Here is a 24,839-nt window from a genome sequence, read left to right on the forward strand (position 1 = left end):
GTTCAAGAACGTGAGTGGGACAGGCGGGGGTCCTGCTGGCCCCTCCCAGCTCTTCCCATGCCCCCCGTTCCCCTCCCGTCCCTCCCCGTTCCCTCACGTCCCGCCCCCGTCCCCTCCCATCCACTCCCCTCCCGTTCCCCTCGTCCCCATCTGTCCCTTCTGTTTCCTTCGGTCTTCCCTGGTCCCTTCCCGTCCCTTCCATCCCCTCCGGTCCCCTCCCGTTCCCACATCCTGGCACAGGGAGCCGGTACCCACGGGTGCTGCTCCTCTCATCGGGGCGGGCAGGCGTCACAGTGGCCCCGGCTCACCCCGGTGTCCCGCGGTGTCCCGGTGTCCCGCAGGCGTCACCCACAGCCCTGGCGAAGTGCGTGCTGGCGGAGGTGCCCAAGCAGGTGGTGGAGTATTACAGCTACAAGGCGTTCCCCCCGCGCTGCCCCCGGCCCCCCACCCCCGACCCCAGCCTCGGCTCCCCGCAGTGAGAGACCCTCACTGCCCCCAACCCAACCTCAGTTTCCCCCAGTGAGGAACTCCCAGCCCCCACTCCAGCTTCGGCTCCCCCAGTTAGAGATCCCCAGTGCCCCCAGCCCCAGCACTGGGTCACCTCAGTGAGGGACCCTCGACCCCAGTCTTGGCTACCCCCAGTGAGGATCCCCAGCTCCCCTTGGTGTGGGACAGGGACAGACGGGGTCCCTGTGAGTCCCAGCCCTGCCACAGCCCCCTCAGCTGGGACACGGGGTAGATCCCAGCCCCCCAGTGCTGGACACCCTCTGCACTGCCCCGGGGTCCCCAGCAGGCCCTGCCCACTTCTGGGGTTCCATGCCCTGCGGCCTGTTCCCACTCCATCCCTACCGTCCCCTTGGTCCTCTTGGTCCCCGCTTCTCTGTCACTGTGATGTTTGGAGGCTGCATGACTCCCATAATAAAGCAAGACCCCTGTGCCCATCCTCATGCTCTCTGGGTGCCACCCTCCCTGGGGGTTAGCGGGAGGTGGGCAGAGGGACTGGCAGATCCTGGATGCTGTCTGTGTCCCCTCGTGGTGATACCATGCCACCCTGGCTGGTGACGAGAGCCAAGGGCATCTCCCAGCCCTGCTGCCCCCACATTTTGGGTGTCCATAGCTGGCAGTGTGCTGGGAGCACCAGAGCTCTGAGCGCTGGAGCAGCCGCTGCTTTCATGTGCCAGAGTGGGCTCTCCCCTACTGTGCCACAACCCCGAATCCAGGGCACAGAGTTGAGGGAGGTGGCAACAGAGCCGGCTCTGCTGCCCTGCACACAGCCACTGCCACGTGCTGTGTGCTGTGAGTCACACAGCATGTGCCATGTGCTGTATGATGTGTGCCATGGGCTGTGCACCATGTCCATGTACCTTGTGACACATGCTATGTGATGCCTGCTGAGTGTCATGTACCATGTGTTGTGTGCTGTGTGCCACGTGACCTGTGGTGTGTCATGTGCTGTGTCCATGTATCCTGTGCCACGCAACCATATGATGCGTGCCTTGGGCCATGCATCCTGTGCACGTACCTTGTGACGTGCTGTAATGTGTCTTGTCCCATGGGCTGTGTCCTGTGTGCCATGCATCATGTGCCACATACTGTGTGCCATGTGCTGTGTGGCACATGCCATGCACCATGTGCTGTGTGCCATGTGCTCCGTGGCATGTTCATGCAGTGTTGCATGCCTCATGTGTCTGTCCCATGTGCCATGTGCTGTATCCCATGTGCCATGTGCTGTGTCCTGTATGCCATGTGCTGTGTTCCATGTTCCATGTGCATTGTCATGTGCCACATGCTGTGTGCTGCATGTCGTGCCATGTGCTATTTGTCATGTGCCACGTTCCATGTGCCATGTGCCACACACCATGCTGTGCCATGTGCCGGGCGCTGTGCCACGCTGCTACCACGTGCTGTGCGCTGCTGATGCCAGTCCTGTGCCAGCAGATGCTCCTGGGGAGGTGACATCTCCCAGGGCAGGTGTGACCAAGCCCACCACAGGGACTGAAACTGGAGCCTGGCAGGGCAGGGGCCGCCCCAGACTCAGCCTTGGGGGTGGCACTGAGCTGGGCTCTGGGATGCTGCCATCACCCCGAGTGAGGGCACGGGTGCCAGACTGTCCCTGTGTGGGCAGACATTCAGTGGGGTGGCCCCGCTGGCCCTTGGACACTGCCACCAGTGCAGGACACAGACAGGGGCACAGACAGCACCCCCATCGAATGCCTATATATAGCTCCTGATTCATCTCCCATAAAGCGGGATCCTGGATGTTGCCATGGAAACCCAAACCTGCTGCCTGGGAGGCTGCAGCACTCACCGGCCCTGGTACAGGCAGGGGGCTGCCCTGGCACCCTGGTCCATGGGGACAGATGGGTGCCCCAGGGCAGGTGCGGGGAGACCCCGTGGTGCTGGGGGTGTCCAGAGTCACCGTGTCAAGCTGTACCCACTGGCAGCGCAGAGGGGCTGGGAGGGGTGGCAGGGGTGACAATGCTGGCAGGAGTGGAGGGGTGGCAGGGCTGGCAGGGATACAGGTGTGGCAGGAATGACAGAGGTGGCAGAGCTGGTGGGGGTGACAAGAGTGGCAGAGCTGGCAGGAGCTGGCAGGACACCAGTGTCACTGTCCCACAGTGCTGCAGACCCCAGAGAGAGTCTCACCACCTCCCCCCTCTCAGCCAAGCCCTGGCCAGGGGCTCTGGTGGTGCCAGGGTCAAGCCCCCAGCCCCTCATCCTGGCCCTGTGCTCACCCTGTAGGGGCTGGATAATGAAGCTGGGTAATTATTGACAGTGCCTGGGCTCCACAAGGCAATTCCTTTGGGCGTGGCAGGAGAGGGGCTGGGAGGTGTCCTGCCTGCCTGGGGCACCCCAGAGTGCTGAGGGGGGGGTAACAAGCTCCCAGGTGCAAACACCCCAGGAGGGGAGATGGGCAGGGGGAGCATCCAAACAGGATGGTCATGACACTGTGGCCCCCTCCCAAAGCACTGGGGAGAGTCTGGGGCAGGATGGGGGGCATTGGAGTGCAGGGGTCAGGAAGGGGTGCCCTGAGGTGGGGTGGAGGCAGTGGGGTGCAGGGGGCTCCAGGGGAGGGGATGCACTGAGGCAGGATGGGGTGTATCAGGGGGCAGAGGGAACTGGGGTGGAAGGGACACTGGGAGGGGTGCACTGGAGCAGGATGGGGGAATGTTGGGGTGCAGGGGGCATCTGGAGGGGTTGTGCTGGGGCAGGGTGGGGACATCAGAGTGCAGAGGGCACCAGGAAGGGGTGCACTGAAGCAGGGTGGGGGCATTGGGGTGCAGGGGGCACTGGGAAGGAGTGCACTGGGGCAAGGTGAGCAGATGCTGGTGTGCAGGTGGCATTGGGAGGGGCTGCCCTGGGGCAGGGAGACTCCAGGGTGGGAGACCCTGGGTGCTGCTGAAGGAGCTGGCTCTGTGCCCTGGGCTCCACTGGCAAAACCTGTCACCCTGCTATGACCCCCCACAGAGCCCAGCACCCCCCATGAGCCTGGCACCCTGCCACAGCCCGGGCTGGCTGCCTGGCCATTGCTCCTGGCTGCTGATAAGGTCCCAAAGGAAGGGTCCCCACCCCGATCCCCACCCCGATGTGTCCCTGATAACTCCAAGGCTTCCCGCTTCCCGCCTGACGCCCGTGGGAACACACAGCCTGCCTGGGAACGGCAATAAATATTTATTTCCGCAGGGCAGGATAGGTGGAAAGAGGGGTCACGGCCATGTGCCCCTGCCTGGGGGGAGTGAGGCCACAGGGAGAGCCACAGTGCACAGCTGGAAAAGTCCCCCATCCCCAGGGAGGTGGCACAGTGCCATGTCCCCCAACCCCGTGGGAACCCCTTGCCCCAGGTGACATCTGGGGGTGTGTTGTGGGGTGCCAAGGGGTGCCTATGCAGAGTGCTCCTGCTGCAATGATTCTCAGCAGGTTGGGGTGAGTGTCCCCCCGGGTCCCTCAGGCCATGGGCCACTGCGTGGGCAGCTCCACGTCCCCCATCTCCTCCTGGTAGCGCTGGTTAAAGAGGGCATTTTGCTGGGGGGAGAAGTGGTCACGCCAGTCTCCGACCACACCTGCGGACGGAGGGCAGAGGGAGTCAGGGATGCTGCCCCCATACTGCCCGTATCCCCCCAGCCCCTACGCCCTCACCTTTGCGCATGAAGCGGCCCTGGCTGTGGTCCATGATCTCAGGGGGGATGAGGGAGTAGTTGGCCATGGCGTTCTCCCGCATGGCAGCAAAGCTGCAGTGCTGCTCCAGGGCTGCCAGCGTTCCCGGGGCCAGCGGGCACCCCAGGAAGGTGCTGAGGCGCTGTGCTGTGCCACACAGGTCCTGGGGCAAGGGCATGGTCAGCGCTGGGCACCGATAGGGATGGGGACAGGGATGGGGACACTGCAGGGCTCACCTGGTGCAGCTCCTCATAGGTGACGTAGAGGATGTCCAGGAGGTGCCGCTGGCCCAGCCAGCCCTTGACATGGTCAAACCAGGAGCCGTAGTGCACTGGGGGAAAGGCGGGGAGTGATGAGGGGCCCTGAGGCTGAGTCCCCCCTGCCAGGGACACCCCCAGCCCTTACCTGTGCCCTCGAGAAACTGCGTGAGGAAGGCATCAAAGGAACCAGGGTCAGGCAGGAACTTGGCCAGGTGGTGGAAGTGGTAGAAGGAGACAGCAACATCCTTGGGGTTCCTGGCCACATAGATCACCTGGGGAGGACACAGTGTCACCCCCATGGCTGGGAGGATTCTGCTCCACCCAGCTCAGAAAGCTCCTGCCACTTCCCCAGCTGTGGGAAGCCCCATGGGTTCAGGATGTCTCTGTGGGGAACCCCCCAGGCTGTCAGGGACCCCCCAGACCATCTGTCTCCCTCTCACCTTGGCCTTGCTGCGCTGCAGGGCAGGGGCCAGGACGTGGGCGGGCATGTGGGTGGTGAGCAGCCGGGGGGTCTCTGTGTCCCGCAGAGCCTCCCGGCAGTAGATCTGCTCCAGCCAGGGAGCCCGCTCCCAGTTGGGAATGGTCTTGGCTGGGCGGGCGTCCCCAAGGCTGAACATCAGCGTCAGGATCTCCTGCATCCAGGTGGTGCCTGTGGAGATGGGAGTCAGGGCAGGGCCAGCTCAGCATAGGGCAGTGCATGGCATGGCACCAAGGCATGGCATGGAATGGCATGGCTCAGCACAGCATGGCACTGCAATGGCATGTGCCATTGGATGGCACAGCATGCTGTGGAGCAGATTGGCACAACTTGGCTTGGCATGGAATGGCTCAGCTCAGCCTGGCCTGGCCTGGCCCATCCTGGCCAGTCCCATCCCAACCTATCCTGTCCCATCACAGCTCAGCTCGTCCCGGGGCAGCAGCTGGGATGGCAGTAGCATGTGGCCCCCCTAGACCCCCCCAGAGACACCACTCTGGGGCTGGAACAGTGTGGGGCAGCAGCACAGGGTATTCGGGGTCGGGAGCCGCTGGCCAGGGGTCCCCACGCTGTGCCAGTGGTCCCGGTGTCCCCGAGCCCAGCCCCCTCCCAGCCCCGCCAGTAGAGCCCGACCCGCGCCCACCCTCCAGCCGGAGGTCCCCAGCGCTGTCCCCCTGTCCCCCCGCCCCTCACCCGATTTGGGGTAGGTGGCGATGAGCACGTCGGTGGGGCGGAAGGCGAAGGCGGCAGCGAAGCCGAGGGACTCCTGGGTGTGGAGGTGGCCGGGCAGGGCGATGCCCGCGAAGGTCTCGGTCACCTCCATGCGATCCATGGCCCGCCCGGGTGGGACGCGCCGGGCGCCGCTTAAATAGCGCCGAAAGAGGAAGCGGCCCCGGCGGGCGGGGGGCTGGACTCCCCCGGCACATTCCTGCCGGGAAGCCGAGAATCCGGCCGCACTGGGGCCATCGATGGGAGAGCGCTGCTGGCAGAGGCTGGAGACACCCGGGATGGGGTGGGATGGGATTGGGTAGAATGCGGGGGGGGTGGGATGGGATGGGTTCCTGCATGCCCAGACCCACAATCGCGTCCAGGAGAGTCGGGGGAGCCGGGTCACCTCGACAAGGGCACCGGGAAGCATTGCCGGCCACAGCAGCCCACGGTGACCCTGAGAGGTGCCAGTCCCGCACCGTGTCCCACCCTGGGCTCCCCGCAACTGGCACCACGCAGCAGGAAGGGATTCCTATCCCAGCCCACACCAAGATGAGGTGGCCAGCTGGACCGACCACCTCCATGTGGCTTCATGCCATTCCCAGCAGCCCCACCAAGGCCTTGCTGGGAAGGACACCACAGCCCCCGTGCCAGAACCAGCTGGGATGCTCAGCCCCCACAGACGACGGTGCCTCAGTTTCCCCTCAGGATGCTTCAGGGTGGGGGATCCCAGCACGCATGGAGGACCATCAGCAGCTCCACACCATAGCTGTGCCACCCCGACTGCTGCCCCCGGCATGTGGCGGCTCCGGCGCCGTGGTGGGGGGTGGCTCTGGGGTGGCTGGAGCCCATCCCAGCCCTGCCGCCGCACGCAAGCTGGAAAACATAATTCAGAGCCGTCGCAGACAGCAGCTGCCTGAGCGTCCCAGGGCCAGGGTGAGCGGGGACAGGGGTTCCGGGGGTGCCTGGGGTGCCAGTGCTAGGCTGGGGGTGCCCATGGATGCCAGTGCTGGGGAGGCAAAGGCGGGGATGGGCCTGGCACTTTCCCAACCACAAAAAATCTGGGCTTTATTAGAGGGGCTGGGAGCGTCACCGCGGCTCAGCAGAGAGGCCCCGGCACAGCACAGCCACCGGGACTGGGCTGAGGGAGGCTGGGCCATGGAGCCCTGGCACTGCCAGGCAGGCACAGGGCACCCAGGGAGGGGCGACGCCACGCTCCTGGTTATTCATTGACGGCGGGAAGGGACGGCAGGAGTGGGGCAGCCATCCCGGTGCATGTGCTCACACGGTGGTGGCAGGTCATCCCTTTTCCCCAGCAGCATCCAACAGGAGAAGATGCCAGACAGGAGTGTGTGGGTGCTGGCACTGGCACTGGTGCTGGCACTGCCCTGTGTTGGGCAGCAGTACCGGGAGGAGGCCGAGCGCATTATGACCACCACGCCGGTCATCGACGGGTGAGCAAAGGTCGTCTGGGCCTCAGGGTGCCCGGCTGCTCCAGCACCCTGGGAAAAACCCAGCTGGGAAACCCTACTGGGACAGGCCGATGGGGGATTCCTGTGCTGGGCACCTCAGGGCTATGCAGAGACAGGGAACAATTTTCCCAGGGGATCCCTGTGCTGGGTGCCCTGGGGTGTGCAGGAACAGGGGACAGCTTTCCCAGGGAATTTCCATGCTCAGCACCCTGGGGCCATGCAGGGAAGCTTTTCCAGGGGATCCTCGTGCCGAGCACCCCAGGGCTGTGCAGAGAGAGGGGACAGCTTTCCCAGGGGATCCCATGGGACCATCTGTGCAGCCGAGGGGATCCCCAGGGCAGTGCAGCCCAGCAGGAGTGGGCAGGGTGCCAGTAAGTTGGAGTCAGGCTTCCCCGCGGGAAGTCCCTGCTCGGGGCAAGTGAGTCAGTCCTGTGGAGTTATGTCTTAAGGGATGTCCCCAGTCTGTTCTCAGGAGGCTCCAATCCCCCACAGGAACTCCTTGTGGCACCAGTGCTGTGCCACAGCAGTCACTGGAAGAGGGAGCAGGGCAGGGGGAGCCAGGGGTGTGGGACTGTGACGCAGGGGGGAGAAGTGGGAGCCAGCCTGTGGGTCTTGCCCCCCCGCCAGCACTTCCCCAGTGGCACTGCTGGGTGCAGGATAAGGGTGGCAGGATGTCCCTGCAGTGATGACATCCCACAGAGGAGATGATGACGGTAACATCCTGCCCAAGGGATGCTGTGCTGGCTCCCCGGCTGCAAGGGCTCGTGGGGGATGGGGATGGAGGCTTGGAGGGGTGCACAGGGCTGTCCCCACATGGGCTGGCTCCTGTCTGGAGCTGCTTGGGTGGCTTTTGGCAGAGGGGTCAGATGAGTGGATAGATGGCAGGAAGGATGATGGATGGATGGATGGATAACGGATGGAAGATGGATAGGTGGATGGATGGATGGGTGGGTGGATGGATGGATGGGTGGATGGATGGATGAATGGAATGACAGCCAGATGCAGGGACTGTGTGTGCAGCCAGCCAGGAAGCTGGGCAGCAGGAGGGCAGAGGGCCAGGCTTCCCCTCAATGCCCATCCCTGCCCTGCCCAGGCACAACGACCTGCCCTGGCAGCTCCTCAAGAGGTTCAACAACCAGCTGAGGGTGCCAGCAGCCAACCTGACACTGCTGAACGACACCCACACCAACATCCCCAAACTGCGCCGCGGACACGTGGGCGGGCAGGTGGGATGGCACAGTGGGGGGGGCACTGGGGCAGGTGCTGGGGAGAGCAGGGGGCACCAGGGTGTGCAGGGTCACCAATGAGGGCACTGGGGAGGATTGGGGGCAATGAGGATGACAGGGACACTGGGGAGGGCACTGAGGCAGGCAGGGGTCCCTGGGGTGGGCAGGGGCACCAGGAAGGGCACTCAGATGGGCAGGAACAATGGGATGGGTACCAGGGTGGACACCAGAGTGGATAGAGGGCACTGGGAAGAACACTGGGGTGGGTGCCAGGGTGGGAAGAGGTCACGGGGGTGGGCATGGATACTGGTGAGAGCACTGGGAAGGACATTAGGTCAGGCAGGATGCACTGGAAAGGACACTGGGATGGGCAGGGGCACTGGGGAAGGCACCGGGACTGAGGCGGGTACTGGGGCGGGCAAGGGCACCGGGGTGGGTGGCAGCAGTCCCGGGTCTGTGTCCCCATGCTGATGGGGTACCTGGGCAGTTCTGGTCCGTGTACGTACCCTGTGAGACGCAGAACAGGGACGCGGTGAAGCGCACGCTGGAGCAGATCGATGTGGTGCAGCGCATGTGCGACCTGTACCCAGAGACCTTCGAGTGTGTCACCGACAGTGCTGGTGAGGGGGCACGGGGCTGGGGCATGGGGGGCTGGAGGTGCTGGTGTGCTGTGCCCACCCCAGCTGATGCCCCCCACCCTCCACAGGCATCCAGAATGCATTCCAGAGCGGGAAGGTGGCCAGTCTCATGGGGGTGGAGGGCGGCCACTCCATCGACAGCAGCCTGGGCGTCCTGCGCACCTTCTACCGCCTGGGCGTGCGCTACATGACCCTCACCCACAGCTGCAACACTCCCTGGTAGGACCCCGGGCATGAGGGAACCAGGATGGCGTGGGGGGTGTGGTCAGGGGGCTGCCCTGATGCTCTCCCTGCTCCACAGGGCTGACAACTGGTTGGTGGACACCGAGGAGGAAAAGCCCGTGCACCATGGCCTCTCAGCCTTTGGGAAGGTAAGGAACAGCAATGGCAGCAGTGCCCAGGAGCAGTGGCTGAGGGGGTACATGGTACTGGCACCCACCAGCTGGGTGATTTGCCCTGGGTGCAGTGTCCTACCCATCCATAATCCATCCATTCTCCATCCATCCACCCATCCATCCATCCACCCACCCACCCACTCATCAGTCCCATCTGCCAAAAGCCACTCAAGCAGCTCCAGCTGTGGGCTGGGGACAGGTTACTCCAGGGGACCCTCCCATGCCTCCCTCCACACCCTCATCCCTGTTCCCATCCTGGTCCCTGTCCCTGCAGACAGTGGTGGAGGAGATGAACCGCCTGGGCATGATTGTGGACCTGGCCCACGTCTCGGTGGATACGATGAAGGTTGTGCTGAACATCTCCAAAGCCCCCATCATCTTCAGCCACTCGTCTGCCTACGCCCTCTGTGCTCACCGCCGCAACGTGCCCGATGATGTGCTGCAGCTGGTGGTGAGCAGGGGCACGGCCAGGGCAGGCCAGGGGACACTGGGCTGTGAGGGGCCATGGGGCTCAGGACTCTTTCCTCCAGGCCTCCACGGGCAGCCTGGTGATGGTCAACTTCTACAATGACTACGTGACCTGCAAGAACACAGCCACACTGGCTGATGTTGCAAGTGAGGTGGTGTCCGGGTGGGTGGGGTGCAGCAGCGATGCCCCTGTCCCACTCACCTCAACCCCCCTGTGCCCGCAGACCACATGGACTACGTGAAGAAGGTGGCCGGGGCCCAGTCTGTTGGCTTTGGTGGGGACTATGATGGGGTCACACGGTAAAGGGGGTGATGGATGCGGGATGGGCTGTGCTGGTGGGACGGGGGGGGGAATCTCCCCTGTGCCCTGTGTGGGCAGTTGGGGGGTGCAGGGGTGGCCCAGCTGTGAGCTGTGGGTGGTACAGGCTCCCCACTGGCCTGGAGGATGTCTCCACCTATCCTGCACTGGTGGCCGAGCTGCTGGCAAGGAATTGGACAGAGCAGGAGGTGAAGTTGGCCCTGGCTGAGAACCTGCTCCGGGTCTTCAGCAAGGTGGAGGAGGTGAGTGGGGCATGGGGAGCACTGGAATGCACAGGGCAAGCAAGGGGACAGTGGGAGCACAGGGATACTTGGGCCATGGGGACACAAGGGGTACTGGGTACACTGGGCACAGGGGTGTACAGGGCATGGGGACACGGAACAGGGAACACATGGGGCACAGGGACATTTTGGTCATGGGGTCACCTGGGGCAGCAGAGACAGGTGGAACATCAGAACGTGTGGCATTCAGGGATTTATGGGGATATGGTTCATGGTTTGGCACTGGGACACGCAGAGCAGGGGATGAATGGACATGTGTGGGATGGCATGGGGTGGCACAGGGATGTGCGGGGTGGCAGGGCTGTGTGGGGCCCAGGCACTGCCCCTCGCAGCAGGAGCCTACCTTATCCCCACGTCAGGTGAAGGGGACCCTGCAGGGCACACCTGCCCACGAGACACCCATCGCCTTCGAGGAGCTGGACGGGACGTGCAGGACCAGCTATGGGTACTCCAGTGGCTCTGGCACAGCCCGGCTCCTGCCCGCAGCCCTGGCACTGCCGCTGGCACTGGCCCTGCGCCTCTCTCTGCTCTCTTAGCATCCAACTGCCACTGTGGCCCTGCCACCCTGCCCGGGGGCTGCCGGGTTGGGCACAATCCTGCAGCCCTTCCTGCCGGAACCATCCGCAAAATAAACCCGTGGCTCGAGCAGTGCCGGCAGTGACTGTCAGTGTGGGACCTGCGGGGACCCAGCGCCCACAAACTCCTGGTTGGGATGGTGAGCCACTCTGGCATGTCACGGGGCACCCTCGCGTGTCATGGGGCACTCTGGCACGTCACCAGTTGGGCAGAGGAGTAGGGTCCCGGTGGATGCCCTCCCCGGGCACCAGGACGCCATAACTGCACCGGGAGTGACACATCCCGGCAACACCTGGCCAGGGCGGCAGCGCTGCCTCCGCAGGATGCTTCCATTAATCATTAGTTAATTAATTGGCTACTCAATTATCTCCTTAGCAATTTCCTCTCACATTCGGGAACAGCCTGTCTTCGGAGCGGAGGCGGAAGAACAGACAGGAGAAGGAGAGCCATCTTCCTGTGGTATTCAGGATTTGGCTGGGGCACAGAGCCCTCTGCCAGCCCGGCACGGGGAGGGGAATGGGGACACGGAAGAGAATGGGGACGGAGAAGGGATGAGCACGCGGAAGGGACGGGAACAGTGAAGGGATGAGCACGGGGAACGGACAGGCATGGAGAAGGGATGGGTACAGCACGGGACGGGAACAGGAAGGGATCGGAGCACAGAAGGCTGCACCACCAGCCCCGCAGCCCCATCCCCGCCTGTGAGGCTGCTGTGGGCAGGTGCTGATGGCAGAACCGGGGTGTAGAGCACGGGGGGTCCCTCGGTGGGCTGACAATCCCAGGATATCCCCTTGGAAAGCCCGGCTTGTCCCCACGAGGGCCAGAGAATGGCACAGGGAACTGGGCCGATCCAGCCCCACTGTGGAAGGGAGCTGGTCTCGGGCTGCCTCAGCCTCCCCAAGCTCCTGCTCACTCCGGTCACCCCTGGTTTGGCCACACGAAGGGGATGGGTCCCTGCAGGGGTGCAATGGGCGGTCCTTCCCCTCCAGCACTCCCAGAGCTGATACCCTTAGTCACTTCCCGGCCCCTGGCTGGGCAGAGGCTGTTGGGGCAGGAGCAGCCCCTTCTTCTTCCTCTCCTCAGCTCCAGGGCAGCCCCTCGGCACCAGGTCCTGTCCCAGGGCAGGACCACAGCCCAGCCCCGGCATCCCAACACACACAGAGGGAGTCCAGGGATTGTTTATTTAAATCCACGAGAGGGGAGGGGCACGGTTTGGGGAAAAAGAAGGCAAATGAGACAAGCTTAAAAAAAAAATCACCAAGGAAACCACGGAGACAGAGCCCAGGGGGGAAGGAGCAGGTCCAGGGCCCCCAGCCCCACAGGAACACTGTGCAGAGGGGCAAGAGCTAGGCACAAATCTCTGGGGTCCCCCTGCTTCCTGCTCAGCCCATCAAGAGGTGACACAAGATCCAAATGCTCTGGCATAGACCAAAGCCACCCCCTCCTCCTCCTTGGCACAGAGGAAGGCTCCGTGTCACCAGCCACACGCTGCCAAGGCCATTCAACTCAGGAAAAATAATCAGAGCAGCTGGAAGTGTTTGTGCTTTGAGTGCCGGGGAGGTGACCCTGTAGCCCCCGAGGCCCCCTCCCCACCCAGAGGTCAAAGTTCCTCCTGCAAGAGCCAAAGGAAACAGCGCTTCCTTCCTGGAGAGCTTCCAGCAATCCAGCAGCTCTGTGACCAGGGGTCACATGAGAGGGGCACAAACACCTCCAGCCCCAGGGGAAGGTGAAGGGGGATGAGCAGCAAGAGGGCACACGGGGAGCAGCCCCCACTCCCAGCCCAGTGCCAGCAGCTGGAGGGGACAGCAGATATCCAGGAATGAGGCACAGGGAACGAGGCAGAACTGCTCTGGGATGGTTCAGCATTCCTGGTCACACCCACTGGGCGGGGGGGACATTTGGGGACGTGTCTGCAGCCACCACAGCTGCTGCAATCTGCTCCCAGTGCTGGACATGTATCCTCACTGGTCCAAACTGGAGGTCAGGGCCAGGATAATCATTTCCAGCTGGCAGTGGCTGGGGAGTGTGTGGATTGACACGCACAGGGCTGGGCAGGAAGGGTGCTCCAAAGGGCACTTCGTGGTATGGGGCTGGGGGGGGTCGGCCTGGTGGGATATGGGGACAGTGACTGGGAGGGAACGGATTCCATGGTGTCACCGCCCCTTCCTGCAAGGCACTGACCTCCCCAGACCCACAGCCAAGCATAGGGCTCTTCCCACAGGGAATCTCCCTGCTCCTCCCTAATAGCTCCCGGTGAACCCACAGCGCAGCCCCAGAACAGGGAACATCAGAGGAGTTGAGGAGCAGCACCCCGAGACCAGGAGAGTCCCCTTAGTGTTCCATCAGCAGCAGGACATGGGGCACTGCCAAGCACCAGCAGCACGCCCCAACTTAAACCCCCCTAAAATCAGCCCCAGCAAAGCATTCCTCAGCCCTGCCGGGATCGGCACCTGCCCGGGGAAGGGCTGTCACCCCCAGAGGAACAGTCTCGAGGCAGGGGGGGCTGGGGACGGTGGCGGAAGGGGGTCCCGGCCCCTCCCCCCGCGGCCGTTCCAGCGATGCCGTCGGCAGGGGCCGCCGGAGCCTCAGTTCCGAAGGGCAGCCAACCTGGAAGGGAGAGCAGGAGAGGGAAGGGAGTCAGAGCAGCAGGAACAGCCACAGCTCAGGAGCACCAGTGTGTCCAGGGAACAGATCTGCCTGGGTACCTCCCAGAAATTCTGCTCTGGAGCCACAGCTATGGTGGCTGAGGGTGAACTCAGGGTGTCCATCATGGACACAGCAGAGGTGGCGTGGAGAGCAGATTCCTTACTCCTCTTCTCCTCTTGGTCCCTCCTCCAGACTCTCCTGGTCCCCGTCCCCAGGTTGTCCCCACTCCTGGTCCCTCTCCCTGTGCTGTTCCCACACTGCAGCCCCGGGGCTGTGCCCAGATGGGCCCGTGGTGCTCTGTGGGGGCAGGGAAGGAAGCGCAGCAGCTCCTGCTGGGGCAGTTCCAGGCAGAGCAGCTGTTCCAGAGCCGTCTGCAGGGCAGTGCCAAGTGCTCCCTGAGCAGAGCATCTGCCTGAGAGCGAGTGTGGAGCAGGGGGGAGGTCTGTCCTACCCCTCTCCCACCCATCCTACCCCTCTCCCACCAGTCTTGGCCCTCTCTTATCCACTGTCCAGTGCCAAACCCACCCCCTCCCCAGGCCACAGTGGCCCCACAGCCTTGAGGACTTTCTTGAGCATGAGGGAAGGGGCTCAGCCCCCTGGGATGGGCCAACTCTTTCCCTTCATGCTGGTGAGGGCTCCCTGGAAGGACTAGAAGTGCCCAGGATCCAGGAAAGCACCAACCTCCGAGACAGCTGGTCCTCCTGGGAGCGCACAGAGCTCTCCCCAACGGCCGAGGCCCCCTCTGGCAGCTGGCTCAGCTGGTCCATGATCTCCAGCCCATTCTCCTCGGCGATCTGCACAATCAAACTGTCCACCTGCTCCTGTGGCGTGCTCAGCGTGGTGGCAGAGCTCATGGAGTCCTCCATTACCTGGAACACACACAGCTCTGTCACCTTGCACGGCTCCTCCACTCTGAGACCCAGCGGGGATCCCACCAGGATCCCACCCTCCCTGTCTCCCTGGGCCCCCGTCACTCACCGACGTGTGAACATCCAAGTTCTGCACCTGCTGCTCGAATTTGTCCATCACTGCTGACACCTTCTGCAGGTCCATGGAGCTCAGGGCCTTGTCCAAGGCCTTGGTCACCTGAGCCATGTTCTTTGTCACCTGCAAGAGAAGATTTCTTCAGGGCTGCCCTGAGGGCAATGGATAAATCCGAGCCCTGCTGTGAGGCCCTCCAAGATAGGATGAACTGACCCCACCGGGCTTGGTGGGGTCACTCTGGGGGATGGGGGAGCCCAAGGTGTTTGGATGCAACTTCAGGGAGGGGAAGCTCCATCCTGAATCCACAGATCCCCCCGAGGCTCTTACCCCCTTCATGGTGACGGCTGTCTGCACCTTGGAGGCCACGGCATCCACCCTGGATGCCATCCGGAGCCAATTGAGCCCCTCATTCTTCTTCCGGATGGCGTTCTCAGCATAGACCCGGGCACATTCCACGTTCTTCTGCTGCAGGGCCTGGGACACAGGGAATCCCTGCTCAGAGACCCCCCCATGGCCTCAAACCACCACAGTGGGGGGTTCCCAGCAGGGAACAGCTCCCCCAGAAGCTGGGAATGCCCTGGGTCAGGAATTAAACTCCTCCTGGTGTTGCTGGATGTGCCACATCTCCCTGGCAGATTCACGAATGGAGGGTGGGGAGGGGACCTGCCCCTTCCCTGCCCCCCCCAGAGCAGGAGTGGGGATCTCCAGCTGCCCCCATGGAGCTGAGCTCCCCCAGGATGGACCCCTACCCACCTTTTTGACCTTGGCTTGCTCAGCCTTGGAGTCCTTCTCAGCTTTCTTGGAGAGTTTCTCCAGCTGCTTTGCTGTGAACTGGGGAAAACAGGGGCAGAGTCATGGGATGGACTGGGTGGGAAGGGACCTCAAACACTATCCAGTCCCATCCTTGCCATGGGCAGGGACATCATCCACTAGCCCAGGTTGCTCCAAGCCCTGTCCAGCCTGGCCTTGGACACTTCCAGGGATGGGGCAGCCACAGCTTCTCTGGACAACCAGAGCCAGGGCCTCACTCCGTTCCTAAGGCAGGATTTATCCCCGTATTCCACCCTACCCACCCTCTGGAGTAGGAACCATCCTCCCGTGTCCCAGTCGCAGTACCCACCCAGCCCAGCTACCTCCCACCGGCCTCTGCTGCCCGACCCACTGCCCGTGGCACCCCCGGACACTCCCGCGAGTCGAGGCTCCTCCCGTGATGGTCCTGCCGCAGGAGGAGCCCCGATGAGGCCGAACCAGCGGTGGAACCAGTCCCGGGACCGTCTCGGGACCGGCGAGACGGGACGGAGAGGAGGCGGAGGGGCCGACGCTGTGCCCTCACCTTCAGCTGGAAGAGCGTGTCTGGAAGGGAAGGAGAGCACAGCGTCAGCGACACGGCCGGGACCGGGGGATCGGGGTACCGGGGAACCGGGAGCCCCACCACCGCGTCCTGGCCCTCGGTCTCAGCTCCTGCCTCCCGCCCTCAGCTCCGCCCTCAGGCCCAGCCGCAGCCCCCCCGAGAGCCTCCAGTACGGCCCAGCCCCCCAGTACCGTCCATCCTGTCCCGCCGCCGCTTCCGGGTTCCGCCGCCGCTTCCGGGATCCGCATCCACCGCTTCCGGGGGGCGCGAGCCGAGTCTCGCGAGAGAGACAAAGCCGCAGGGGCGTGGGGGGTTAGACGGGAGGGGGCGGGGCCACTGGTATGGAGGCGTGGCCAATGCACAGATAGGCGTGGTTAAACATGGGCGGGGCCATATCTCGGGGCGTGATCACACATCGGGGGCGGGGTCCGGCTGGCACGGGCCGGCACTGTCGGGACTACAGAGGGGCGGGGCCATGTAAGGACAAGGCCGCTATTGGTCCCTCCCGAGCAACCGTTGCCAGGGGCAACGAGGGTAGGTGGAGGCCTGCGTGCAGGAGGCACGGCGCATGCGACAGGGTGGGCTCCGCCATGGCGGACACGACGGCGGCGGCTGATCCGGGACCGCCCGAGCCGGGACCGGCACCGGCCGAGCCCGAGCTGGAGCCGCTCCGGCTGCGCCGCCTGCGCGGCGATGGCTTCTTCGAGGTGCCGGCCGCCGACCGGGTGAGCGCAGCGGGTCCCCCGGGGTGTGAGAGAGTGCGTGGGGGGTCCCGGTGACGAGCCTCCGGGGCGGCACCGCCTGGACGCGGCTCTTTGGTTCCAGCTGGGCCGGTGCCGCAGCGTGAAGGAGTTCGAGAAGCTGAACCGGATCGGAGAGGGCACGTACGGCATCGTGTGTGAGTGAGAAGCCCTTGCCCCTCACAGAATCGCGGCGCGGTTGGGGTGGGGAGGGTCCTTGAGCCCACCCAGTTCCACCCCCGCGGGGGCGCGTTGGGCTGGGGGGGCCGAGGCTGCGGCTGCTCCTCAGCGGCGGTCGGGACAAACCACGTGTGCGTGGTCTGTGCTGCCCCCAGACCGCGCCCGGGACACACTGACGGACGAGACGGTGGCGCTGAAGAAGGTGCGGATGGACAACGAGAAAGATGGTACAGAACGAAGGAAGGGAACGGGGGCTGCCGCAGCTCCAGCTCTGGCTCCGAGCCGTCCTGAAGCAGTTGTTCATCCCTCCCCGCAGGAATGCCCATCAGCAGCCTGCGGGAGATCACCCTGCTCCTGCAGCTCCGGCACCCCAACATCGTGGAGCTGAAAGAGGTAGTTGTGGGGAACCACCTGGAGAGGTGAGAGCAAAGAGTCCCCTCTCTTGTCCTCCCTCTGCCCTCCAGCCCTCCTCAGGCCCTTGAGCCCCCTCAGCACATAGACCTGTTCTGGGGGAGCTCCGACCATGTTTTGTCTCTGACAGTATTTTCCTGGTGATGGGTTACTGTGAGCAGGACCTGGCTAGCCTCCTGGAGAACATGCAGACGCCTTTCTCAGAGGCTCAGGTATGAGGTGGGTCAGGATTTGGGTCCAGCATCCCTGACAGAATGCTGTCACTCCCACCAAAACACCCCCAGCACCACAGGGGGCTCCCTGGACCTTGTGCTGGGGGACTCCAGGGATTCTGAGGGAGTGTGGGCTCTCACAGAAGCCTCCAAGAACTTTCCAGCCTGGATTTTGGTGTGGAGCAGACTGGCAGGGAAATGGAGCTGGGAGAAAATGCCCCCCCCCAGAACCCCTGGGAGGACATGGGGATGGGGAGGCTGCAGGACACCCCAGTGGGTTTGACCTCCAGGGGTTTTCTCAGAGGGGGCTTCTCCCGCAGAGATTGGAGCTCCTGTCTCTGTCTGCAGGTGAAGTGTATCATCCTGCAGGTGCTCAAGGGCCTGCAGTACCTCCACGAGAACTACATCATCCACAGGTGGGAGCAGCAGGATGGAGCTGGTGGGGGAAGGGGGTGTCAGGGGACACCTCCCACAGCCTGGGACTGAGCAGCTCCGGTTGAGGGTTTGGTGCCCATCAGTGGCTCCATGTGGGAGCACCAGCAGGGCAGGGAGGCTCTGGAATGATGGGATTGGCTTCTCCTCATCATGGCTCAGCTCCAGGGTGCGGAGGAGCCATGCTGAGGATGGTGCTGAGCAGCCACTCTGTGCCTCACAGGGACCTGAAGGTCTCCAACCTGCTGATGACTGACAAGGGCTGTGTGAAGATAGGTGAGTCCTGGCAGCTCCATCTGCTCCATGCCATGGCCAGAGCTCAGAGTTCGGCTCCCTCCTGACCCAGAGTCTCTGTTGCAGCTGATTTCGGCCTGGCTCGCACCTACGGGATGCCCCCCAAGCCCATGACCCCCAAAGTGGTGACGCTGTGGTGAGTGGCCATGCCGGGGGTGAGTCCCCACAGCGGGGCAGGGGTGGCTCACAGCGGGGCCGGCTCTGCCACGGAGCGTCCCCTGTGCAGGTACCGTGCGCCGGAGCTGCTGCTGGGCATGACCACCCAGACCACCAGCATCGACATGTGGTAAGGGGGGCTGCCCAGGCAGGGGCTGGGGAGGGGCTGCAAACCAGGGTGGGAGTTAATGGGGAGCTCCTCCTGTGCTCCTCAGGGCCGTAGGCTGCATCCTGGCCGAGCTGCTGGCACACAAACCACTGCTGCCAGGCACCTCCGAGATCCACCAGATCGACCTCATCGTGCAGCTGCTGGGGACGCCCAACGAGAACATCTGGCCAGTGAGAGCTCCCTGCCAGTCCTGCCTGCTCTCCCTGCCAATCCCTGCCTGCTCCCTGCCCCCTCCTCACACTCTTGACTCCCCCAGGGTTTCTCCAAGCTGCCCTTGGCCAGCCAGTACACCCTCCGGAAGCAGCCCTACAACAACCTGAAGCACAGATTCCCCTGGCTGTCAGAGGCTGGGCTGCGTCTGCTCAACTTTCTCTTCATGTATGATCCCAAGAAGAGGTATGAGCCAGGCAGGGCAGGGAACCTGCCTCACACTGTCCCCTGGGCTAGGGTGGGGGTATCTGTCACATCCCCTTGTCTCCACAGGGCCACGGCCAAGGACTGCCTGGAGAGCTCCTACTTCAAGGAGAAGCCCCTGCGTAAGTACTCCCCTCCTGGGGCAGGGCTGGGGGCCTCTGGGCCCTGCTGACCCCCTCTGTGCCCTGCAGCCTGTGAGCCGGAGCTGATGCCCACCTTCCCACATCACCGCAACAAGCGGGCGGCGGGCACGGGGCCAGAGAGCCAGGCCAAGCGGAGCAAGCCCTGAGCTGATCCGTGGGGGCACGCACAGTGTGTCCCAGCTGGGACATCCTCCCTTGGCCCAACAGCCCTGGCACTGTGGGCTCTGTCTGTTCCCAGCACACCTCCCAGATCCATTTCCCTGCAGGGGACTGGCAGGTTCCAGTCTGGGGCTGGGGGAGCGCAGCACTGGAGAAAGGAGAGTGGAGAGACAGGGCCCAGAGCCCTCTGTGATTAGCAGGGTCAGTCCTGTCCCATGGGGGTATCAGCCAGTGCTGCCTGTGAGGGGAACCCCAACTTTGCTGTCAATAAAAACATGTCAGTGGTAACAGGAGAAGTGAATGGCCTCGTGCCTTGGTGCCAGAGGCACTGGAAGAAACCACGGCCTTGCTATGCTTCCTATGTGCCCCACATCCCTCTCTGGGGACAAGGAGACACTTGGCATGAGGACACCTCTGTGACACCCTAGGCTGTGCCCCTCTTTAAGTGGATCCTGGCCCTGCTCCCCTGGGGGAGGCAGGAGCTGCTCCCAGGGGGCCATGCTGTTGGCTGTCACCACAGGCCCTGTCCCTACCCTAGGACCAGGCATCCAGGTCACCCCTCCCCAGGACAGGAGACCCCCCACACTGAGGCAGCTGCTTTACTGATGCATGGAGTCATTTACAGTGGGAGCACTGGGGCTGGAGCAGGGCCTCTCCTCCTAGAGCCCAGCACAGGCACTGCCATCTCAGGGAGGTTGATGAGTCCAGCATCCTTGTGCCAAGCCATGGCTGTTCCTGTTCCCTTCCTGCTGCAGGGGCCAGGCAGTGGCCATGCCCCTCCTGTGCCCTTCCACCAGCAGTATTAGGAGTGGGGTCCAGAGCCATCGGCCAACAGCATGTCCAGCTCCGTGCGCTGCAGCCAGAGCCGCTGCTGGCGCTCCCCGCGCAGCTCCTGCCCGTGGTGCCGGCTGCGGCAGGCACGGCCTGTGGCACAGCCCCCTGTGTGCAGCTGCCGGCAGGTGCTGCAGCAGTACGAGGGCAGCGTGCCCCGGCGCAGGCACGAGTGCAGCTGGTAGCAAGGCAGCTCCGGGGCATCCTGGGGGCAATCCTGGGGCTCCCCCAGCACTTGGGGGCTTCTGCTGCCCCCTGCAAACTCCTGCTCCAAGAAGAGGTGAGAGGTGTCTGGCTCAGCACTGCCCTCAGTCTCCGGCTCATTGCAGTGTCCCCAGCCCCTCATGGGCACGTCCTGAGGGTCCCTCCACAGTGCTGGGGGAACTGCGTCCTCGCCCCCCATGTCCTCGGGGATGTCCAGTGTGTCCCGGTACAGATCTACGCAGTCAGCAGCCGCCCCACACTGCATCCCCGGGTCCCGCAGCAGCTCCAGGCAGCTCTGCCCATCCCTGGCCCGGTGCCGTGCCTCCAGCAGCTCCTCGGCGCAGGGCTGGCGTGGCTGCAGCTGCAGCGCCAGCTCCCCCAGGATCTCACACTCCAGCCGGCAGCACAGGAATCCGGCAGCGGCTGCGATCAGCACCGGCCCCGGGGGCGGCCGGGCCACGGCCAGGCGGTGCTGGTCCCGCTGCTCGTAGCCCAGGCGGCCCAGACTCCGCAGCAGGTCGGCCTCAGGAAGCGCCGGGCGCAGCAGGTGCACGAAGGCGCCGGAGAAGGTCTGCAGGGAAAGCAGGGGCACGGCTGGAGGTGTCAGGAGACCCCCAGAGCATCCCCCCAGCACCGCGGGGCTCACCTGGATGGTGCCAAACTCCCGGCGCCACGGGAAGAGGTAGAGGTTGAGGGCTGCCAGCTCCAGCAGCCGGAAGGCGCCAGCCATGCCCCGCAGCGCCAGCTCAGGGTCGGGCTGGCCCCGCAGCCCCCGGGCCAGCAGGGCCGGGCCGTCCTCCAGCAGGGCCCCGAGCAGCGCCGGCTCTCGCCGCAGCCGCTGCCGCAGCCGCTCCGCCACCGCGGGGTCCGGGCAGGGCCCGGCGGGGCCGAATTCCTGCTCCAGGCACCGCCGGTACTCCTGGTGGAACTCCTGCCGGAACTCCTGCCCGTACTCCTGCCTGTGCTCCTGCCGCATCGCCGAGCCCGCACACATCCTGGGGGTACCGCAGCGTGAGACACCACCCCGCACCCAAACCCCGTGCTCTGGCACCCCAAGGCCCCTGAGACCCCAAACCCTGAGCCCCCACGCCTGTGAGACTCAGAACCTCTGTGACCCCAGACCCTGAAGCCCCGGCACTCAGACCCGTGAGACCCTCCCAGCTTGGCATCCCCCCAAACCTGTGAGGACCCCCAGCCAAAGCCTCAGCACCGGGACTCCGGCCGCCGAGGGCCCCCCGGCCCCGTTTCCCCCCGCCAGCCCACGGTCCCAGTTCACAGCCACCTCCGGTGTCCTTCCCCGGCCGCGGTCCCCCCCACCTGCCGGTCCCGGCCGCTCCCGTTCCCCTTCCGCGCTCCCCGTCCCGGAACGCGCGAGTCGCCCGTGGCTCCGCCCCCGGGGCGGGGCTGAGCAGCGCGACAGCGCCCCCCCCGCGGCCAGGAGGACCCGGGGGCGGTCAGCACCTGCCCGGCGGTGTCGGGGGTCCCCCGCTGCCCCCTCCTCACTGCAGGGACTCCACGTAGGACAGGGCGCTCTGCAGGGACGTCAGGCAGTACCCCTCCTCCCCGATCAGGTACCTGCATCCACACCCGCCACACTGTCACCAAGGGGACACCGGGTACCTGGCACCACCAGGACACTGGCACCGCTGGGACACTGGCACCACCCGGACACTGTGCCATCATAGCTGGGACACTGCCATGGCTGAGACACTATCACAGCCACCACACCACCATCATGGCCATTGCACTGTCAGCACCATCATGCCATCATGGCTGGGACACAGCCATGGCCAGGACACTGACACTGCTATCACAATGTCGTGGCCAGGACTCTGCCGTGGTCAGCACACTGCTACAGCCACCATGCCATCACAGCCACGACACCACCACAGCTGGGACATCATTATGGCTCGGATACCATCACAGCCACTGTGCCATCATGGCTGGGGCACTGCTGTGGCCAGGACATCATCACAGCCACCACACCACCATGGCCACCACCCCGCAGCCCTGTGCTCACAAGAGCTGCTGCTCCCACCCATGTTCCCTCCCCACCTCCCACCCTGGCAGCCCTGTCCTGGGAGGAGTGACAGTGTCCCCAGCCCAGGGGTGCTTGCATGGCCCAGCATCCCCAGCACGTACCCCTCGTGGATGAACTCCTCCAGGGCAGCACACTCGGAGAGCAACTGGGGCAGCCCTGTCTGCAGCACCACGTAGGACAGGATGGGCAGCAGGTCATCTGCCCCACTGGGACAACAGGGATCGTCAGCCATGGTGGCAATGGGGACTGGGGCCCCAACACCAGCCACAGAAACTCCCAGCCCCACACCGGCCCCTCTCCCTCCCCCAGCTCTGCCTGGCCATGAGCCTGGCCTGCCCCCTGTGCCCCTCGCACTCACATGGCGGCCGAGGCAGGGGTCCGGGTGTCCCGGGCACCGCAGTACTCCTCAGCACACTCGCAGATGCCACGCAGGGCTCGCACTGTAGCACAGGGTGGGTGCTCAGGGTCACCTGCCAATCCCCGTTCCCCCCCCCCGCCCCATTTCCCCTCCCACTCACCGATGCACTCCAGCTTTCTGCGGGGACAGGTCTCCAGCGGGATGAGCCGCAGGTCCTGCACTGCGGAGGCGTAGGGGGGGCGGCCGGGGGCCGTGGGGAAGAGGCGGGAGGCCAGCCCCATGTCGGCGGGGCTGGCATGCCGGTGCCGCTCCATGCTGAGTGCCAGGGCCGCCTCACGGGGCCGGTGCACGGCCCTGGGGGCACACAGTAAGGGAGGGGCTGCCAGGAGGGGGTGACGGGGCCTGGCATCCCCAGGGTGGGTCATGGTACCTGTAGAGGGCCAGGAGCGGGGCCCAGAGCGGGGGAAAGAAGGCCTCCTCCAGGCAGGCCAGGCACTGGTCCTTGCTGGCGGTGGTACTGAGCCCCTCGAAGGCCAGCAGGGTCAGGGCCAGCAGCCTGTCTGGGGAGGGCAAGTCACGCAGCACACTTGTACTCCCCATCCTGCCCACCCTGCACCTCGAGTCAAAACGAGTTGCAGGAAAGCCCACAGACAGCCCCCATCCTGCCCCCACTCCTTCGGCTGCCCCTCACCAATGGCGTTGTGGATGTCCCTCACAATGCCCTTCAGCAGCTCTGGCAGCGCCGTGTCCTGCCCAGGGCCAGCCAGGGGCTCTGCAGGGGCCCAGCCCTCGGGGGATGCCAGGAACCGCTCCAGGTCCTCAAAGGAGCTCTCCCGGGGGGCCTGGGGGGCCCCTGCGGGCCCCAGGGTGCCAGCGTCAGCGAGGGGGGTGCTGGACTGGCTGTGCCGCAGCGCAGCCGGGCCGTGCTCAGGCACCGAGAACATGCAGTGTAGGCTGCGGGAGGCGCGGAGCCGGCGACCCCCCGGCTCAGCAGGCAGGGAGGAGCCCCCTGCGCCCCCCACATCCAGTGACAGGAAGGAGAGGCCCGAGGGGGAGGCGGGGGAGGCGTCAGCGGGACCCTGGCTGACAGCAGGGTACAGGCGGGCGTACACCGTGCACTGCAGCCGCCGCAGGAGCTGCGAGATCGGGTGCTCGGGAGAGCTGCAGGCAGAAGGGCACAGTGAGTGGGGGGCACTGGCATATGGCCATGGCCCCCCCACTCTGGGCAGGGCCCTACCCACCCCAGCAGTACCTGAGGAGGCAGGAGAAGAGCCCTGACACCACGGAGAGATCCGCTGGGCTCCCCTTCAGCTGGGCCTTCCACTGCCTGGGCCAGTCCTGGGGAGCGTCCATGGCTGGTTACGGGAATGGCAAGGTCTCCTGCCCCATGGCATGGCCCCCTGCCCCCTAGCACAGGCCCCTGCCCCCTTTCAGCAGCCCCCAGCACACACTCACATGGTCCTGCTCGTATTCGAGGATGGCAGCGTAGAGCTCTCGCTGCTCCTGCTCCTCAGGGGTGAGGGCCACATTGCTGGAGAACCTCCTGGGACACCCCGGGCTGGTGAGGGCACTGCCAGGGTGTCCCTGGCCCTGGGGTCCCCACGGTGACATCCCCACTCACCGGTTTGCTGCCTCCTGCAGCCGCAGCCGCCGCTCCTCCATCTTGCGCTGCAGCTGGGCCACAGCTCAGTTAAGGGTCTGGAGCCCCCGCACTGACAATCTGGGGCTGGATCAGCCCTTCACCCTCCTCCATCCCCCTCCATCCCCCAAGCCAGGACCCCAAAGGCCTGTGAGGGATTGGTGACACCAAGGACAGGGCAGAGGCTCTGCCAGAGCCGGCCCTCAGAGCAATCCCCCCATGGGAAGGATACAGTCTCCTCCCGGGCCTTGGCAATCACCAGGTTCTCCATCATCTGCCGCTGCAGGGACAGTGTCTGTGGAGCAGGGGAGTGTTGGGAACACACACACCCCCACATCCCACAGTGGGGAGCAGGGGGTCCCCCAGGCACTGCAGCGACACTCTCCCTGCCAGCTCTGTCCAGCTCTATCTGCTCCCAGCCCCTCCTCAGCCCCCTACTTGCCAGGGATGTTTTCTGCAGGGCCTGGCTGGGGTTCAGCCGTGCCACCCGTGCCTCATAGGC

The 24,839-nt window shown here is 64.7% G+C and overlaps 7 protein-coding genes across 9 annotated transcripts in view; 3 read left to right on the plus strand and 4 right to left on the minus strand.

The window, feature by feature from the left end:
- CPNE7 (copine 7) overlaps nucleotides 1-941 on the plus strand; it is a 9,057-nt gene extending 8,116 nt beyond the window's left edge. For both annotated transcript variants that reach the window (XM_017816220.1, XM_017816221.1), the window contains one exon: nucleotides 342-941. In XM_017816220.1, coding sequence (XP_017671709.1) covers nucleotides 342-479 — 138 coding nt within the window. In that variant the 3' untranslated portion in view covers nucleotides 480-941. The remainder of the gene's footprint in view (nucleotides 1-341) is intronic.
- A 2,707-nt stretch (nucleotides 942-3,648) lies between these two features.
- LOC108497965 (sulfotransferase family cytosolic 2B member 1-like) lies at nucleotides 3,649-5,722 on the minus strand. The gene is made up of 6 exons (XM_017816133.1): nucleotides 5,584-5,722; nucleotides 4,856-5,064; nucleotides 4,561-4,687; nucleotides 4,392-4,486; nucleotides 4,138-4,318; nucleotides 3,649-4,061 (listed from the first exon to the last, which is right to left on the minus strand). The coding sequence occupies exons 1-6, from the start codon at nucleotides 5,720-5,722 to the stop codon at nucleotides 3,946-3,948; spliced, it is 867 nt and encodes a 288-aa protein (XP_017671622.1). The 3' UTR covers nucleotides 3,649-3,945.
- A 1,115-nt stretch (nucleotides 5,723-6,837) lies between these two features.
- Nucleotides 6,838-11,141, plus strand: DPEP1 (dipeptidase 1 (renal)). Its single transcript, XM_017816131.1, has 10 exons — nucleotides 6,838-7,052; nucleotides 8,164-8,296; nucleotides 8,784-8,916; nucleotides 9,003-9,153; nucleotides 9,236-9,305; nucleotides 9,604-9,780; nucleotides 9,860-9,944; nucleotides 10,022-10,097; nucleotides 10,223-10,358; nucleotides 10,757-11,141. The coding sequence occupies exons 1-10, from the start codon at nucleotides 6,874-6,876 to the stop codon at nucleotides 10,931-10,933; spliced, it is 1,317 nt and encodes a 438-aa protein (XP_017671620.1). The 5' UTR covers nucleotides 6,838-6,873; the 3' UTR covers nucleotides 10,934-11,141.
- Nucleotides 11,142-12,136: 995 nt separating this feature from the next.
- CHMP1A (charged multivesicular body protein 1A) lies at nucleotides 12,137-16,266 on the minus strand. The gene is made up of 7 exons (XM_017816342.1): nucleotides 16,146-16,266; nucleotides 15,937-15,956; nucleotides 15,357-15,434; nucleotides 14,931-15,077; nucleotides 14,598-14,726; nucleotides 14,301-14,488; nucleotides 12,137-13,580 (listed from the first exon to the last, which is right to left on the minus strand). Exons 1-7 carry the CDS (start codon nucleotides 16,150-16,152, stop codon nucleotides 13,559-13,561), a joined length of 591 nt encoding a protein of 196 aa, XP_017671831.1. The 5' UTR covers nucleotides 16,153-16,266; the 3' UTR covers nucleotides 12,137-13,558.
- A 184-nt stretch (nucleotides 16,267-16,450) lies between these two features.
- On the plus strand, nucleotides 16,451-19,550 carry CDK10 (cyclin dependent kinase 10). The gene is made up of 13 exons (XM_017816127.1): nucleotides 16,451-16,679; nucleotides 16,780-16,852; nucleotides 17,030-17,101; nucleotides 17,191-17,293; nucleotides 17,416-17,497; nucleotides 17,846-17,913; nucleotides 18,153-18,205; nucleotides 18,290-18,359; nucleotides 18,450-18,509; nucleotides 18,595-18,718; nucleotides 18,805-18,944; nucleotides 19,032-19,084; nucleotides 19,154-19,550. Exons 1-13 carry the CDS (start codon nucleotides 16,545-16,547, stop codon nucleotides 19,249-19,251), a joined length of 1,131 nt encoding a protein of 376 aa, XP_017671616.1. The 5' UTR covers nucleotides 16,451-16,544; the 3' UTR covers nucleotides 19,252-19,550.
- Nucleotides 19,551-20,066: 516 nt separating this feature from the next.
- On the minus strand, nucleotides 20,067-21,275 carry SPATA2L (spermatogenesis associated 2 like). Its single transcript, XM_017816089.1, has one exon. It carries the CDS (start codon nucleotides 21,273-21,275, stop codon nucleotides 20,067-20,069), a length of 1,209 nt encoding a protein of 402 aa, XP_017671578.1.
- VPS9D1 (VPS9 domain containing 1) overlaps nucleotides 21,155-24,839 on the minus strand; it is a 5,495-nt gene continuing 1,810 nt past the window's right edge. The window contains exons 6-17 of one of the 2 annotated variants that reach the window (XR_001875048.1): nucleotides 24,780-24,839; nucleotides 24,570-24,632; nucleotides 24,320-24,372; nucleotides 24,154-24,241; nucleotides 23,951-24,036; nucleotides 23,390-23,859; nucleotides 23,129-23,258; nucleotides 22,859-23,052; nucleotides 22,699-22,780; nucleotides 22,442-22,546; nucleotides 21,744-21,874; nucleotides 21,155-21,294 (exon numbers count right to left, since the gene is read on the minus strand). The exon at nucleotides 24,780-24,839 is cut by the window's right edge and continues 2 nt beyond it. Coding sequence is in view for 1 of the 2 variants with exons in the window: in XM_017816329.1 (XP_017671818.1) it covers nucleotides 21,799-21,874; nucleotides 22,442-22,546; nucleotides 22,699-22,780; nucleotides 22,859-23,052; nucleotides 23,129-23,258; nucleotides 23,390-23,859; nucleotides 23,951-24,036; nucleotides 24,154-24,241; nucleotides 24,320-24,372; nucleotides 24,570-24,632; nucleotides 24,780-24,839 (1,407 nt within the window). In the remaining variant the exon portion in view is untranslated. The remainder of the gene's footprint in view (nucleotides 21,295-21,743; nucleotides 21,875-22,441; nucleotides 22,547-22,698; nucleotides 22,781-22,858; nucleotides 23,053-23,128; nucleotides 23,259-23,389; nucleotides 23,860-23,950; nucleotides 24,037-24,153; nucleotides 24,242-24,319; nucleotides 24,373-24,569; nucleotides 24,633-24,779) is intronic. The other variant, XM_017816329.1, reaches the window with a different exon arrangement.

This window comes from Lepidothrix coronata, unplaced genomic scaffold (genome assembly GCF_001604755.1).
Source record: "Lepidothrix coronata isolate B3197 unplaced genomic scaffold, Lepidothrix_coronata-1.0 Scaffold54, whole genome shotgun sequence".
Classification (NCBI taxonomy): domain Eukaryota; kingdom Metazoa; phylum Chordata; class Aves; order Passeriformes; family Pipridae; genus Lepidothrix; species Lepidothrix coronata.